The following is a 15,879-nucleotide window of genomic DNA, read 5'->3' as shown; positions in this document are numbered from 1 at the left end:
ATCCTCATCTCCCACTGACATGCAAGAATAGTGAATGCACTTGGATATTAACAGAATAAAAGCCACAGAGAACAGGAAATTATCTAAACACAAGTATCATATTTGGTCAGAGCTTTATTGGTTTTGTACCTAATGAATGGAAGTCATTGATCAGAACTTCCTCTGATCATTGCAGAGACTCTCATTGACATCACTGAGCACTGGGTACAACTTTGAGTGCTCTAGGTCATGCTATTTTGTGAAACTTTTGGTTTTGTTTTGTTTTGAAATAGCTGGAATTGCCATTAAAAATGTGTGTTCTTACTCAAATGATAGATTATTTTGTCTTACTGTTCTTTTGGTATTACTTCAAACACTACAGAGATCTCTGTTTAGAGTTCTTAGTAGCCTGTGTTTTATATTTTGCCAGTGGGATTAAAGTCTTTGGTAGTGATTGAGTTGTCTTCTGCTTCACACCAATAATATCCACATTCATTCAGTACTGTTGCTCTGCTGTTTCCATGTGTTTGCAGGCTATAAAATTTTGTTTGTCACAGAATGATTCCTTCTGCTGAACGCAGATAATACCAATTTCCCTCTGCTGGGGAATTTTGTGAGAGCCAGCCATTACTAAGTTGCATATTAGATTGAGTAATCTTCTGAGGTTAGGGAAGGAATTACTAAAATATCTTTGGATGCTAGTGTTGTCCTTCTCTGAGAATATTTATTAATAACTGCTGCTTGGTGCAATCCTTCCATTTTCATAAAGGTGAGAAATGCAAGCTACTTTAGAAGAGAGTTTATGTGGCAGGAATAAAACTTACTCCTATTAGGTATGATTTAATAGTATGAAGGGAGATATAAATGTCCCCAAACCTGTTCATATCAAGTACTTTGTCTCCTGACATCAGGTCAGCATTAAGAGATACTGATTTGCATTCTAACATGTTCTAAGCAATTTATGTTAGTAAGTACACTTTTTCTTTTTTTAGCTGCATAATATGTCTTGGTCTAACTCACTTGAAGCACATATGAAATACCCAGCATTGAATCCATGCTTCAGTGAGGCTGAAAATTGAATAATAAAGACCTTTATTTCAGTGGATGTCTGACAAGCTTAACTTTGTTACTGCATGCACCATTTTTTGTATGTCAGTAATTTGCTATAGGCTAGCAGGTATGTGAATACAAATTGCAAGGATGCTGTGATATTCCACAGTAAGGATAATGCTTGTTCATGTGGGTATTCAATAGTCTGCAAAGATGGAAATTAAACAGTTCTGCATGTTGTTGTGTGTGACAATGATGACTCTATCACCCCTGTATTTGGGTACTTGCATTTGATTCAGTAACAGCTTCGTAATTCCATGATTCTCCCCATTGTGCTCCTCTGTGGTGTGCCGTTGTATTGGGAGGTCCCAGCCTCTCTGGCAGAAAACCAACTTTACAAGGATTGATGCTGACACTGTCTGTTGTTGACATTGTCTGTTGTAGCAGTTTAGTGCTTCACATCCATTCCCATAGCACAGAACCAAACTGTTTCTGTCTTCTTCACTGTGACTTGGAGATCTTTTCTACCTCACTTTAATTTGTGCCTGTCCCTGTCTTGGTGCAGAGCAGGTTAATGATTGGTACACTTTTTTAAAAGATTGATTCTTTTAAGATTTGTTCTATTCATCTTTCTTTTCTGTAGCTTCTTTTGCACAATTAAAAAGTAAATCATTTTGTTCTGTAATCCATATAGTCATTACTGCATCCATTTAAGTGTTTTTCTATGCTATAGCATCCAGGATGAAAATAAAAACGATGGCCTTTGAAGGAAGGGAGAGAGGAAAGAAAGGGCTTTCATGTAAAGAAAGTTTTGCATGGTCTACCAAACTGTAACAAAACAGTGGCTTCTTCTTCTACCATCTCTGAGCTTTTGAACTCAGTTGTCCTCTTTTCTGTATTTTTAGTTAGTAATTATTGGCCCATGTGCCTCTGTGAGCAAAAGCCTGGATGTATTAGAATAAATAAGATACAGTATACCATGACTATTTTTTTGTGTTTTGCTATTATTTGCTCATATCAAGGCCAAAGTTAGCTAAACCATCAGCAATGTACAGTCATTTTCTGTCTTTGATGTCTTCATAGTATGTCAATTTTCAGATTTTTTTAAGCAATTATTTTTTCTGCATATAAATAAACTGGGGTTCTTACTGAGACTTGGGCAGTAAGTATATAATCTGAGATTCCTAAGAAATATGATTTTAGAAAAAAATATTTAGAAAGCCAAAGTAGGGCAGTGACATATGTCTTAAACTTTATAGTTAGCATTTCTAAGAACTGAACATTCTGAAATGGTTCAGATTTTGCTGGAAAAAACAATTGTGAAATAAAATTTGTTTGTTTTGTTGTCTTTCTTTTTCAATACTTGTGTTTTAGATCATCTCATTCTTCATGTGTGGATGAAGATTATGATTCTTTAGCCCTCTGTGACCCCATGCAAAGGATAAACTGTGAAGTTGACAGCTTACCTGAGAGCTGTTTTGACAGTGGTTTGTCTACTCTGAGAGATTCAAATGAATATGATTCAGAAGTGGAATACAGGCAACAAAGACTTTTTCAAAGGTCGCAGTGTATGCAAGAAGGCTTTGGTGGTGATGCTTCTGATACAGATGTAAGTGCCAGACTTACTGCCTCTCTAAGAAAGACCTTTGGTTGGAGACAAAATCCACTTCCTATTTTTAAAATGAAATGGAAATTTTCCCATAGATAAAACCTAAGTATGTGGGTTACGTGTATTTATTATTATTAGTGACAGTTTTTTGTAGCGTTCTTAAACAGTTACTCCTCTTTAAGAGAAAATGTATGTTTTGACTTTTTCTAGTAGGCTTTTGAAGCAATAAATCATTTTTGAATTACATTTAATATTTTTGAAGGTTGTTTAACAACCAGGAGACAGGAGATCTTTTTGTAATGATTTAAAAGCAGATACTGTAGAAGGTTTCAGCTCACTTTCTCTTGCTGTGCTATAGCAATGAATGAAAAAATCACATATATGAGAGCTTGAGTATTAATAGCATACAGTAATGTCATGTAGGGAAACTCTTATTTTTTGTAAAATAAGCTTTGAAATAAAGTATTTGCTAATTGCAATTATTTTTGAAGTTGAAGTTTTCCATAGGGACACTAATTTGCTTTACCTGGATCCTGTCCTGAAAGCTTGTGTCCCAAGTAGCCAACATTCAAGGACAGAATGTCGGCTCTAGTAAACAGCAAATGCAGTTCCGCTAGTGTATGGAACTGCTACAGAAAGTTCTTACAAGATTTCTTCAGAATTTGCTAGTGTTCTCAAGATGGAAAAATGAACACATCAGAGAATACTGAAATATACTCTAATAGAGTTTTCTATTGAACCTGCTGTAGAAGTGGCTGTGAGTGTTATTTATCCTCCTAGGAGAGTATATGACTTAAGACAGCTGCTTAAACTCTCAGATATAGGATCAGAATAAGAACAGAATTTCAACTAGAATTACACAGTTTTGTTTGATCCTTTATTTAAAACAAACAAACAAACAAAAAGATTTCAATCAGTCTCAGCAGTGTCATTCCAAAAAAGAGCATACTTTCTGCACTGAAAGTGACACATTGGCTTATACTTTCAGGTTCCAGAGATCAGGGATGAAGAAGCATACAGTCCTGATAATGGCAGTACAATATTAGATTGGAAGCCCTCAAGACCAGTAAGTCGAAGCAGCTCAGTTGCTTCAACAAGGAAATACATATCTGCTCTGATTCCTCAGGTAACCAGTTCTTTACGGGGAAAAAAGTGATTGATATAGAGAACTGTATTTTAAATATTTGTATATGTGAATCAAGTGGATTCTTTGTATTTTCAGTCAGGTGCAACAGAATGTACTCCAAAATACCCAAGTTCAGAGAAGGCTTACAAGATTGTTCTTGCTGGAGATGCAGCAGTGGGAAAATCCAGTTTCCTTATGAGACTTTGCAAGAATGAATTTAGAGGCAATACCAGTGCAACCCTAGGTACAGTTGTTCACTTAAAATTCTAACGTGAATATCACTGCTGTTATGCAAAGCTAGTGGGTGAAAAGATTGCTAGGGTTTCCTCAATACATACCCACTTGCACTTTCTTAGGCTGTAAGATCTAATTAAGCACTAAAGTTTAGAAGTGTATAACTGTTATTTTGAGTGGATAATAGGGCAGTGCTCTGATCTACTTCCTCTTTGTAAAGCACAAAGCCTGTTCCTGAACAACAGAAAGTACCAAAAAATGCAGTTTCAGAGTAATGAACTTAGAATGCATTTACAGTCTTTTTCACATTTTTCATGGCTGTCTGGTTTCCTCAGCTCTTTTGTCTTTCCTTAGTCTTTCATACTCACCTTTTATTTCTTTAGTACTATTCTTTATCTCCATTTCTCAAAGAGTCATTGAAGCTGGAGAGATTTCTGACTGTCTTGTTGTGTGTATTAATATAGATGTCAGCTAAGAAACGTGTCTTACTGTTTCCAAAGACTGAATGTTTGCCTTCCAATCAAACCATAGTTATCTATTTGTTTCATTGGCTTTGTCTTAGAATTTTTGTCTAATTTACTTATTTTTAGTTTTTTTGGGGATTTGAAATAAAGTCTGTATTATAAAAAAAATTCATCTATAAAAGTATTTTGCAAAATGGAGTGCAGAGGGATCTTCCTGTTTGTTGATCATAATGCCAGATTTGTATCAGTGCACCTGGGAAAATGTGTGGGAACAATATGCCTTCAAATGTTTTTCTAAGTACAAATGAAGTATGCATTGCCATATTCATGGGATTTTTGCAGCTCGGGGTGATGTGAGTTATTGAAATCAGACAATCTATCACAAGAGATGTAGTTTGAAATATGTGCTACATAATATAGCAGTTAACATTGCATTTTTTGTGTTTTTTAAAGGTTTTTGATATTTTTGATTAGACTACATGTATTATTCTTTTCAGGGGTGGATTTTCAAATGAAAAGACTAATTGTTGATGGAGAACCTACAGTGCTACAGCTGTGGGACACGGCTGGGCAGGAGAGGTTAGTGATTACATGCAACTTAAGTCATTTCAATTTTTTTTCCTAAATTACATATTACCTTTCTCATCTAGGTAAAAAAAAATCCAATAAATATTACATGGATCGATAGTAAATAAGTCATTACGACCACCATATGTAGATGTCTGTAGACAGATGTGATGTTGCACTGCTGAGACTGAGACAGGTGGAATGTTTATTTGTTAGCTTTGGTGATGCCCAAGATAGTCTTTTCTCTCTGCAGAGAGAGCTGGCTGAGGTTCAACACAGCATTAATTAATTACATCCATATGTCCCTCTCTTGCAATACAAAAAGATGGAATAGATGTACATTGTTTCTTCCATTTTTACTCTTTTGCCTTCTTTGTCCTTACAGATCTGTATTTCTGAACAAGTTTATCCTTGAGATATTCTTTACTTACACTTTCCTTGAAATTCCTGGCGCTGATTTGCATTGTAGTTAGTATATGAAAAATCTCTCTTCTCTCCAAAGATTTCGAACAACATATGGCAGAATTGTACAGACTGCTGAGTGTGCAAGCAATGTACTTCAAATTGCTGTGTAGAATTTGACAGAATCCTATGACATGCTTTCTTGCAGAGTCATTACTTCATTGGCACCTTGTAGCTCATTATGGGTTTAATCTAACGCCTTAGAAGTCAGTTTTATCTGTTCACTGGCAAAGATGTGTATTGAGCTGTATGTGTTTACTTTTGCCTAAAAGAGTGTTTATGTGACATAGGTAGTCAGAGGCCAAGTCATTCTTCTCCCACGTAATAAGTTTGTGGAGAATATTTTAATATATGTATAAATACCTGATTGCAGCATGGTTGTTAAGTAGACTGTGTTATGATGTCTGTAGATGACTAAAGATAACTGATGGATTCATTCCTGGTATAAGTTTATTGGTTTCATATTTTTTCAAACATATCAGAGTAACCCACTCAAGTTATGAACTTATACATAAGCAAAAAGCCCTTGCCAGCTAATAAAAAATACAGTGAGAAGTAGATATTTGTAATAGATACACTATACATGGTTTTCATACAAAAGGTTCTTTATAAGATTAGGATAGAATCCTATGGATTTTTATGGAGAGCTGCGTAAGCAGTTTTCCGGAAGTAGTTATGAAAAAAGCTTGAGAAAACACATTTTATAATGTGGAGAGAATCTTAGTAGTGTAATAATGTAATGCTGTTAAATAATAATGTAATATGTAATATGTAATGTAATAATAAATGTAATATGTAATGTTGTTAAATCTTAATTTTTTTTTGAAAATGTGACGTCTTTTTTTTTTTCTAAAAGATTCCGAAGTATTGCTAAATCATACTTCAGAAGAGCAGATGGTGTCTTACTGTTATATGATGTAACATGTGAAAAAAGCTTTCTTAATGTGCGAGAGTGGGTGGATATGATTGAGGTAAGGACCTTAACATGCAACTTACAGACTATGTTTTATTGCATTTATTCCCGTTGGAAAGCTTATTTTTTTACTTTAGAATTCCAGAGTCCGTTTAGATTGACTTGACTTCAGTAAGGATGGAATTAGCCAAACTGCAATCTCTTGTAGAAGTTCAAGGGAAACTGAAGTTCTAAGGGTATTAAAGTGTATTCTGACATAATCAGTGTTAAAACTGATACATCTTTAAAATGAAAGAGTATCATGTAATCACACTGTTTCCATTCACTTCCTTTTGAAATGAACATGAGAGACCATATCAGAATCCGTGTTGTGTCTGAAGTATTCCATGGAGCCTCTGCATTTTAAAACAGTATATTAAATACTCTAAATTAGCTATAGTCCAAGTGAAATTTTTAGTATTTATTTCTGTTAGTACTTCTTGTTTATTTTAATACAAATTTGAATTTGATGAAAAAGATTTTGCTGTTGTAAGAGACTTGGTTAATTGGAGGGAAAGTGTCAGCAAAATATTTAATTCCTCTTCTTAAAGCAAATTATGTTTTTTATCATTGTATAACAGTTGATCACTCTTCCCGTAGCATTTTTGTCATAAAGCTTTTAGATATAATAACTGTTTCCATTACTATAATTTAACACATGAAACTCCTTGCTGTGTAACAGGGCTTATAGATGCAGATCTTTGCAGGCTGATATTAAACTGACTGCTCCAAGTATGGATTATGTCATGAAAAGTTCTCAGCATGACTTAGATAATTTGTCGTTTTTTGTGAAAGTGCACAAGAATTTTTGTGTGGAAGGAAGTGAGTATGACACGATGATGCTAGTTACCTGTTTGTATTCTCAGTGTTCTAGCAATAAAGAAGTAAAATCCTTTTTACAGGATGCAACTCATGAGAATATTCCAATTATGATGGTAGGAAACAAAGCAGATCTCCGTCAAGCAGTTACAGAACAAGGGCAAAAATGTGTGCCTATAAACTATGGAGAAAAGCTGGCTATGGTAAGATCTATGTCTACCTTTTAAGTATAAAATGGTTTTAATAACTTAATAATCCAAAAACTCTGTGAAAATCTTGTAAACAAAAGTAATTTTCTGGTCCTTTATTCAAATCTAGTTATTAGGATTCATGGATAATTGTAATGAAAGCTTTCCTATTTTGATGGCATTTGCTGGGCTAAATTTGCACTGAGATGAACTTAATTATAGGCTGGGATATTCTTCTCAGTCTTTATGGTCAGAAGTGAGTGGATACTAGGATACTAGGATGGATAGTAGGATACTAGTGGATACTAGGATACTGAGCTTTTCTGCTTCCAGAGGGAAGTTGCCAATGCAATTTTGTCAATGAAATGAAGCACACTAGTGAGTGGGTGAGAGTCTTTGTGACTAGTGAGTACCCTCACTAGTGAGTGGGGGAGACTTAGAATTGTAGAATATCCTGAGTTGTAAGGAGCCCACAAGGATCATTGAGTTCAACTCCTGGCTCCACATAGGACCACCCAAAAATCAGACCACATGTCTGAGAGTGTTGTCCAAATGCTTCTTGAACTACGTCAGGCTCAGTGCCTTGACTGCTTCCCTGGGGAGCCTGTTCCAGTGCCCAACCATCCTTTTGGTGAAGAACCTTTTCCTGATGTCCAACCTGAACCTCCCTTGATGCAGTTTCATGCCATTCCCTTGGGTCCTGTCACTGGTTGTCAGAGAGAAAGGATCAGTGCCTGCCCTCCAATCCTCCTTTTGAAGAAGCTGCAGGCTGCCATGAGGCCACCCCTCAGCCTCCACTCTAGGCTTAACAAACCAAGTGACTTCAGCTGCTCCTCATACATCTTCCCCTCTATACCCTTCACCATTGTTGTAGCCCTTGCTTGGATACTGTCTGATAGTTTTATGTCCTTCTTATATTGTAGTGCCCAAAACTGCACACAGTATTTGAGGTGCAGAGTAGAGCGGGACAGTCCCTTCCCTTGACTGGCTGGCAAGGCTATGCTTGAGGCACCCCAGGATATGGCTGGCCCTTTTGGCTGTCAGGGTACACTGTTGACTCATATTCAACTTGATGTCGACCAGAACCCCTGTATCTCTTTCTGTGGGGCTGCTTTACCCCCAGTCTGTATAAATATCCAGGATTGCCCCATATCTGTGATTGTATGATTCTATATCAGGTGCAGAATCTGGCATTGCCTTTATTAGATTTCATACAGTTGGTGATTTCCCAACCCTCTAGTCTATCAAGATAGAATCATAGAATCATTTAGGTTGGAAAAGATCTCTAAGGTCATCAAGTGCAATTGTTAACCTAGCACTGCCAAGTCCCTAATCCATGTCCCTAAGCACCACATCTACAAGTCTTTTAAATATCTCTAGGGATGGTGACTCAACTACTTCCCTGGGCAGCCTGTTCTAATGCTTCACACCCCTTTCAGTGAAGAAATTTTTTTTGATATCCAACGTAAACCACCCTTGGTGCAACTTAAAGCCATTTCCTCTTGTCCTATTGCTTGTTGCTTGAGAGAAAAGATCGACCACCACCCTGCTACAGCCTCCTTTGAGGTAGTTGTAGAGAGTGATAAGCTTTCCACTGAGCCACTTTTCTCTATGCTAAATAATCCCAGTTCCCTCATTTGCTCCTCATACGACTTGTTCTCTGTACATTTCACCAGCTTCATTGCCCTTCTTTGGATGTGCTCCAGCACCTCGGTGTCCTTCTTGTACAAGGGGCCCAAAAAAGAACGCAGTTCTTGCGCTGTAGCCTCACTAGAGCCGAATACAGGAGGACAATCACTTCCCTAGTCCTGCTTGCCACACTATTTTTGAACAAACCAGGATGCTGTTGGCCTTCTTGGCCACCTGAGCACACTGCTGGCTCATATTCAGCTGATAACTGACCAATACCCCAAGGTCACTTTTCGATGAACATCTTTTCAGACACTCTTCCCACAGCATGTAGTGTTGCATGAAGTTGTTGTGTCCCAAGTTCGGGATCTGGCACTTAGTCTTGTTGAAGCTTTTGCTGTTGGCCTCGTCCCATCGATCCAGCCTATACAGAACCCTCTGTAGAGCCTTTCTACCCTCAAACAGATCAACACTCCTGCCCAATGTGGTGTCGTCTGCAAACTTACTGAGGGTGCACTCTATCTCCTTGTCCAGATAATTGATAAAGATGTTAGAGATCTTTCTGCAAGGCCTCTCTGCCGTTGAGGGAGTCAACAGTTCCTCCTAATTTAGTGTCATCTGTGAATTTACTTAATATGCATTTGAATCCCATGTCCAGATCATTTATAAAAACATTGAAGAGAACTCACCCCAAAAGGAAGCCCTGGGGAACCCCCCCTAGTTACTGGTCTCCAGCCTGATGTAAGCCCACTTACTATAATCCTTTGAGCCCAACTCATCAGCCATTGCATTATGTATTTATCTAGGCATATGCTGGACATTTTGTCCAACTGTTAGTGAGAGACTGAGAATCAGTATGAAAAGCTTTGCTGAAATCCAAAAAGTTTACATATACTGGCTTCCTTGATCAGTTAGGTGGGTAACCTTGTCATAAAAGGAAAGTTCATTTAACAGGATTTTCCCCTTGTGAACCTGTGTTGACTATGACCAATGACTGCAATGTCTTTCAAGTGTTTGTCACTAACTTGCAGAATAGTCTTCTCCATAATTTTACCATGCACTGAAATGACACTGACAATTAGGCCTGTAATTACCAGGATCTTTTCTTGCACTTCTTGAAAACTGGGACATTTGCCAGCTTTCAGGTGACTGGTACCTCTCTGGATTCCCAAGACAGTTGAAAAATGATTGAGAGAGGTCTTGTGATGACGTAAATGAGCTCTTTGAGTATCCTAAGATGAATCCCATAGGGCCCCACTTGGACGAGATGATCTTCAGAGGTCCCTTCCAAACTCGGCCATTCTGTGATAAACATATATGCATCCAGTGGGAGTAGCAAACATGCACAAGTTCAGATTGGCTGGGAGTTTGTCGTTCCCACAGTCATGGTCTTACAGCTCAGGGCTCCAGGGATCCCAGGACCCATCACTGGTGTTGAAGACAGATGAAGAAGGCACTAAATTTTTATGCTTTATATATGTCCCAATTGTTAGGTTACCGTCTCATCAGGTAACAAACTAATGTTGTCTCCTGTTCTCCTTTTGCTGTTAACATACTAAAAACCTTTTTTTATTGTGTTCAACTTTCAAATTGAATATTTTCACTTTTGAGGGATTGTTTTGCATTCCTACCATGTCTACAGATAGAAAAATGGAACACTGAGATAAATAGCATGGACAAGTTTTATGCATATTTTTATATGTTGGATAAAGGGTGCACATATCCCATGTTTTGCAGAAAAAAAATGTAGAATCTGTAGTGTCTTCGGTTGCTGCGTGATTGTGCAATTGATTGATTTGTACATGGGCATGTAGCATGTCTGTTACTTATGGAATGATATTTCTGGTTAAACTGTAGGTTAAACTAAAATACCAGATGCTGTAGGTTATATAGTTTAGTAGCTAACAGGCTGATTCGGTAACTTGTCCTAGCAAGTCTTCCTATTTTGCAGTTTTTTGGACAAGAAGATTCAGTTCAGACATTGAGCTTACAATGTATTTTTAACTCAGTTTGTTAATTCGTTATATACCAAATATAAAAAATTACAATTAAAAGGCAATTGTTTTTTTTTTTCCAGTACTGAAGTGAAATCCTGTTCATTTAAATATATGTGTCCCAATTCATTGAGTTACTGAGGAAATTATTTTTAATTGAATATACATATACAGATGAGAACCATTTCGACTGAGTTGGCTTAACATTTTATTTTTCACTCACAGACTTATAATGCACTCTTCTGTGAAACAAGTGCTAAAGATGGATCTAATATTGTAGAAGCAGTTCTTCATCTTGCTCGGTAAGTAGATGTGTTTCTAATTTCAAATAAACATATAATCATAGAAACATAGAATGGTTTGAGTTGACAGGGACCTTATAGATCACCCAGTTCCAGCCCCCTGCCATGGGCAGGGACACCTCCCACCAGACCAGGCTGCCCAAAGCCCCATCCAACCTGGCCTTGAACACCTCCAGGGATGGGACATCCACAGCTTCTCTGGGCAGCCTGTGCCAGTGCCTCACCACCCTCTGAGTAATGAATTTCTTACGAATCTCTGATCTAAATCTACTCTCTTTTAGTTTAAAGCCATTACCCCTTGTCCTATCACTCCATTCCCTGACAAAGAGTCCCTCTCCCGCTTTCCTGTAGGCCCCCTTCAGGTACTGAAAGGCTGCAATGAGATGTCCCCAGAGTCTTTTCTTCTCCAGGCTGAACGACCACAACTACCTCAGCCTGTCTTCATAGAAGTGCTCCAGCCCCTTGATCTTCTTTGTGGCCCTCCTTTGGACTTGTTCTAAGAGGTCCATGTCCTTCTTGTGCTGGGGGCCCAAGAGCTGAATGCAGTGCTCCAGGTGGGGTCTCACAAGAGCAGAGTAGAGGGGGACAATCACCTCCCTCGCCCTGCTGGCCATGCTTCTTTTGATACAGCCCGGGATACGGCTGGCTTTCTGGGCTGAATATTTGAATATGCATATTTGAATATATTTTATATATGAATGTACATACAAAGTATGTACGTATGTACACACATGTACATACTTAAAATTGTGCCAATGTCAAATTCAACAAATGATATTATAAAAGGAATACCATGTTAAATCTATCAATAATGTAAGGTGGGTTTTATTCTCAGTTTAATCAAGTAACAATTTTGCTTGCAAATGTTACGTGGCTGTCTTAATTATTAATATTTAAATTAGAGCTTAGTTATGGACCCCACAATTTTAAAACCTGGTTGGTGAATGAATCATATTTTTAGTGGTATGTGGATTTACTTTCTTAATTCTTTCATGTGCATAAATTAATTCAACTTGCATATAATTATGCATATAATTAACAATTAATTCTTCCATGTATGTTAATATATATTCAGCTTTGTTACTGACCATTCTAATCCCACATATTTTCCTTGATGTCTCTAAATTATTTGAAGGACAGAAACTCTGCTTTATATCTATTTAGCAATGTGCTATTTCTGTGATAAAGTGTGAGCCAAATGTTACACTTTTGCTACCTTTCCAAGCTGGCCTGTGTTACAATATTATTTTGAAGTCCTGGTAATATATAAGAAATCCTCAGGCTCGGATTTTTCAGTTTAATACGGGGAACTCAAGGTCAGAATTACAGACCAAATTAATTTCATTTTTCCAGCAGTTCAATGCAATAATCAAACTTTTTTTTTTTTTTTTTTTTTTTTTTAAATTCAGTGTTAGAACACTATTAATTAACAGGGCTTAAATACAAAATACTGGCTTCTTGGAGAGCATCATTGCTTCTTCACACTGGACTTTCAAGAGCACTTGTATTTCCAGGAAAATGATTCCATCACAGCTGCAGCAAGAACACAGGCATTTATTTGTCTGTTATTGTTAACAGCTGATTTGTTAAACGACTCATTTCCAGGAACCTGGCCATGAATGCAGCAGTGAATTATAAATTAGAGAACATACATAGCATAGTTCCATAACATTAATCACAGTTGGAAAATGATCTCTAATGTTTAACCATGATAAATTTGTTTAACTGTTTCAAGGATAAAGATATTTTGGCAGTTGGAGCCCTTCTTTTCAGAATCTCAAAAAAAAAATAAATATTTCTTCAGTAGGTTCATTGAATCTTATATGCTTCAGATACTACCCAGAGATTTGGTCTGGAATGGTTGGCTTCAGTTTCTCCAGTTTGTAATCCTTATTCTTTGAGAAAAGCATTTCATTTTGAAATTTAAATTTCTAAACGAACATTTCATTAGAGCAGATATCATACAGGCTAATTTGTTACTTCTTTGCAGGGTTCCTTTCTGCCACTGTTTGTTTTATTGAATATTACAGTGTTCTGAGTGGACTTCATGAATTTATTCTACTGGTATAAGGAGGATTTAAATTATATATGTATATGTGTAATACATATGATAGCAAGAAATTCTAGAACTTGCTTTTGACCTTTCTAGGATGCCCTATGACAGTGGCTGTGTAAGAATACAGGATCAATAATCATTCTTACGTACACAATTTTTAAGTTTTTGTTTATAACAAAACATCCAACAAAATGTGTTTTTCCTCTGAGGATAAATACATACCTGAAATTGCAGTTATTTAGTTTTATACTTTCAGCTGTGAACATACTCTGTTTCTATGATAATGTATTGAAGCAAAAAAATGAAAGAAAAATGAGCAAAATAAAAGGACAGGGGAAAAAAAGAATGCTTGGGTGTTCTTACATATCAGAAATTGTATTTCTGACATTAGCAGTGATTTGTTTAGAAATATTGATTCAGTCCCCCCAAATGGAAACTTGAGGGACATGTTGATTCGGTGCAGTAACAATAGTATTAGTGTTTTAATGGGAGATAAATAAGTCGTGGTGAACTGTGTAAGATATGCCTGCAGAAACAAAATAGTGAACATGAATGTGTGTAGAAATATATTCACTGACTGTATTTTTATTGTGTTTTGTTTTTTTTTTTCCTTCACAGTGAAGTGAGAAAACGAAGTGATAATCAAGATGATACGAGGTCAATAACCAGCTTGGCTGGGATGCCTGTCAAAAAATCAGCACTCACAAAAAGCTGTTGCAATGTTTAAGTGACAGACTCTTGACTTAAAGAACTCATATACATATATACCTATTTAAAAAAAAAAGAAAAAGAAAAATGAAGGATTTCAATTATGTATTCTTTTTACTATGGATTTATACATTTGTGTATTTAGAAGTTGTACATCATGGAAAAAGTCCAGCCTCTGCTTTCTACTAATTCATATTTATACACTTGCTTTGTCCTGTAGGCTCTGATTTCACCTTTCTTAAGTATTGTAATTCAATGAAGTGAGCTCAGAATCAATACTGCAGCAGTCAGTGCATGAAATATTGTAATATATTTTATCTTCTTTACCTGCTTGTTTCTTTATGGGCTCAATATTTCTTACATACAGAATATGATAAGATAATATAATATCACTCATAGCAAAAGAAAAAAATTGCATCTTTTTTTCTCGTGCCCATGTACCTAGTTTTTTGAAGGCCTTAAGTTACACCTTCATGAAACATTTCCCAAGAAAACCCCAAGCCATTAAAATGTTGCCTAGTTACAAGTTCAGGGCATGAAGTAGAATGGTCTCTTGGGAGAAGACAGAGGTGGGTGTATGGGGTACTGGTTTAATTTTACAAAAGTTGGCGAGATAAAATTTATTTAATTTAGGGACTTAAGGTATGATTCAGAACTGAGAAGCATACTTTATTTCTGATCCTACACAGCTTAAAAGTGAAATTAACATTTGCGTGGGCCATTACAGTTCCAAATCCCAGATAGATCTATAATACCTGTGATATGTAGAGTTACTGAGATTAATTAATGATCCAGTACCTGCCTCTTTGTTTAGACTAGACCATTAATAGTGTTACAGAGAGATGGAGATTGTAATTTTTGCTTGTTTTTCAAATGCTTCCCATTTATACATTAATTGAGGGTTTGTAATAGCACAGAGGAGTCTGTTTTAAATGGATATTCTTTAGACATTTTTGAAGTTTTAGACATGCAGGTGGAAGAATTGCTGCACATGCACAAGCATCTGTATGAGCTATTCACTGAAAGTCTCTGGAATGAACAGCAACCACTTATCTTAATGAGAATAGTGTAGCCTAAATTTAAGAAAATTCTGAGATACCAGTAGGTGATAGTTAGAGGTGTCAGGATTTTTAAAAGCTGAGTTGTTATTGCTTATAATAGTTCCCAACAGTCATATAGTGTAGTAGAAATTGAAGGTATTTCTGTTGTCAACAATCACGGTACAATCCTCAGCTTTCACTAATTTTGATGGGACTAGGTTAGGACCCCTTAAGAGCAAGTGAACTGTTTCAGTGTTTTCTGTTTATATATAGAAAATATCTCCAGGCTGAAACCTGCCTCAATAAATCAACCTTGAGTAAAGTTTTATGGACTTAATGGAAACCCATATGACCAACAGCTGCTACTGTGTTTTATCAGTGCTGTATTTGAACACTGTATAGCCTGAGCTATGTTATCAGTAGTATAAAATGTGGAGTTCTTAGAAATAGGAAGGCTCATCATTGTTAAAAAAAATACTGTTTTAAAGGAGGGGGAACAGTGTTTTAAAGCATCTTTTCGAGCCTCTTGATCCAGAGCAGCTAATAGGTAGTTATATGAAAGCTTGTTCTTAACGTGACAAAGAAATCTAATGCCAGAAGAAATAAGACATTTTTGTTTCACTTTACTGTACTTCAGCCCTAAAAGAAAAGACATGTTTAGTGTCCTCTTTGAAATATTGAGGGGAAGCTATTTGGAGTT

The 15,879-nt window shown here is 36.6% G+C and overlaps 1 protein-coding gene across 1 annotated transcript in view; it reads left to right on the top strand.

The window, feature by feature from the left end:
* The window catches only part of RASEF (RAS and EF-hand domain containing), a 34,414-nt gene extending 20,219 nt beyond the window's left edge, over positions 1-14,195 (top strand). Inside the window, exons 10-17 of the mRNA XM_035565293.2 lie at positions 2,404-2,638; positions 3,627-3,764; positions 3,861-4,008; positions 4,960-5,041; positions 6,348-6,462; positions 7,346-7,465; positions 11,299-11,375; positions 14,050-14,195. Coding sequence (XP_035421186.1) covers positions 2,404-2,638; positions 3,627-3,764; positions 3,861-4,008; positions 4,960-5,041; positions 6,348-6,462; positions 7,346-7,465; positions 11,299-11,375; positions 14,050-14,158 — 1,024 coding nt within the window. The 3' untranslated portion in view covers positions 14,159-14,195. The remainder of the gene's footprint in view (positions 1-2,403; positions 2,639-3,626; positions 3,765-3,860; positions 4,009-4,959; positions 5,042-6,347; positions 6,463-7,345; positions 7,466-11,298; positions 11,376-14,049) is intronic.
* The last annotated feature ends 1,684 nt before the right edge of the window (positions 14,196-15,879 follow it).

Source organism: Cygnus atratus, chromosome Z (assembly GCF_013377495.2).
Source record: "Cygnus atratus isolate AKBS03 ecotype Queensland, Australia chromosome Z, CAtr_DNAZoo_HiC_assembly, whole genome shotgun sequence".
NCBI classification, from domain to species: Eukaryota; Metazoa; Chordata; class Aves; order Anseriformes; family Anatidae; genus Cygnus; species Cygnus atratus.
Note: the sequence above shows the minus strand (reverse complement) of the source record. Positions and strands in the feature narration are given on the sequence as shown.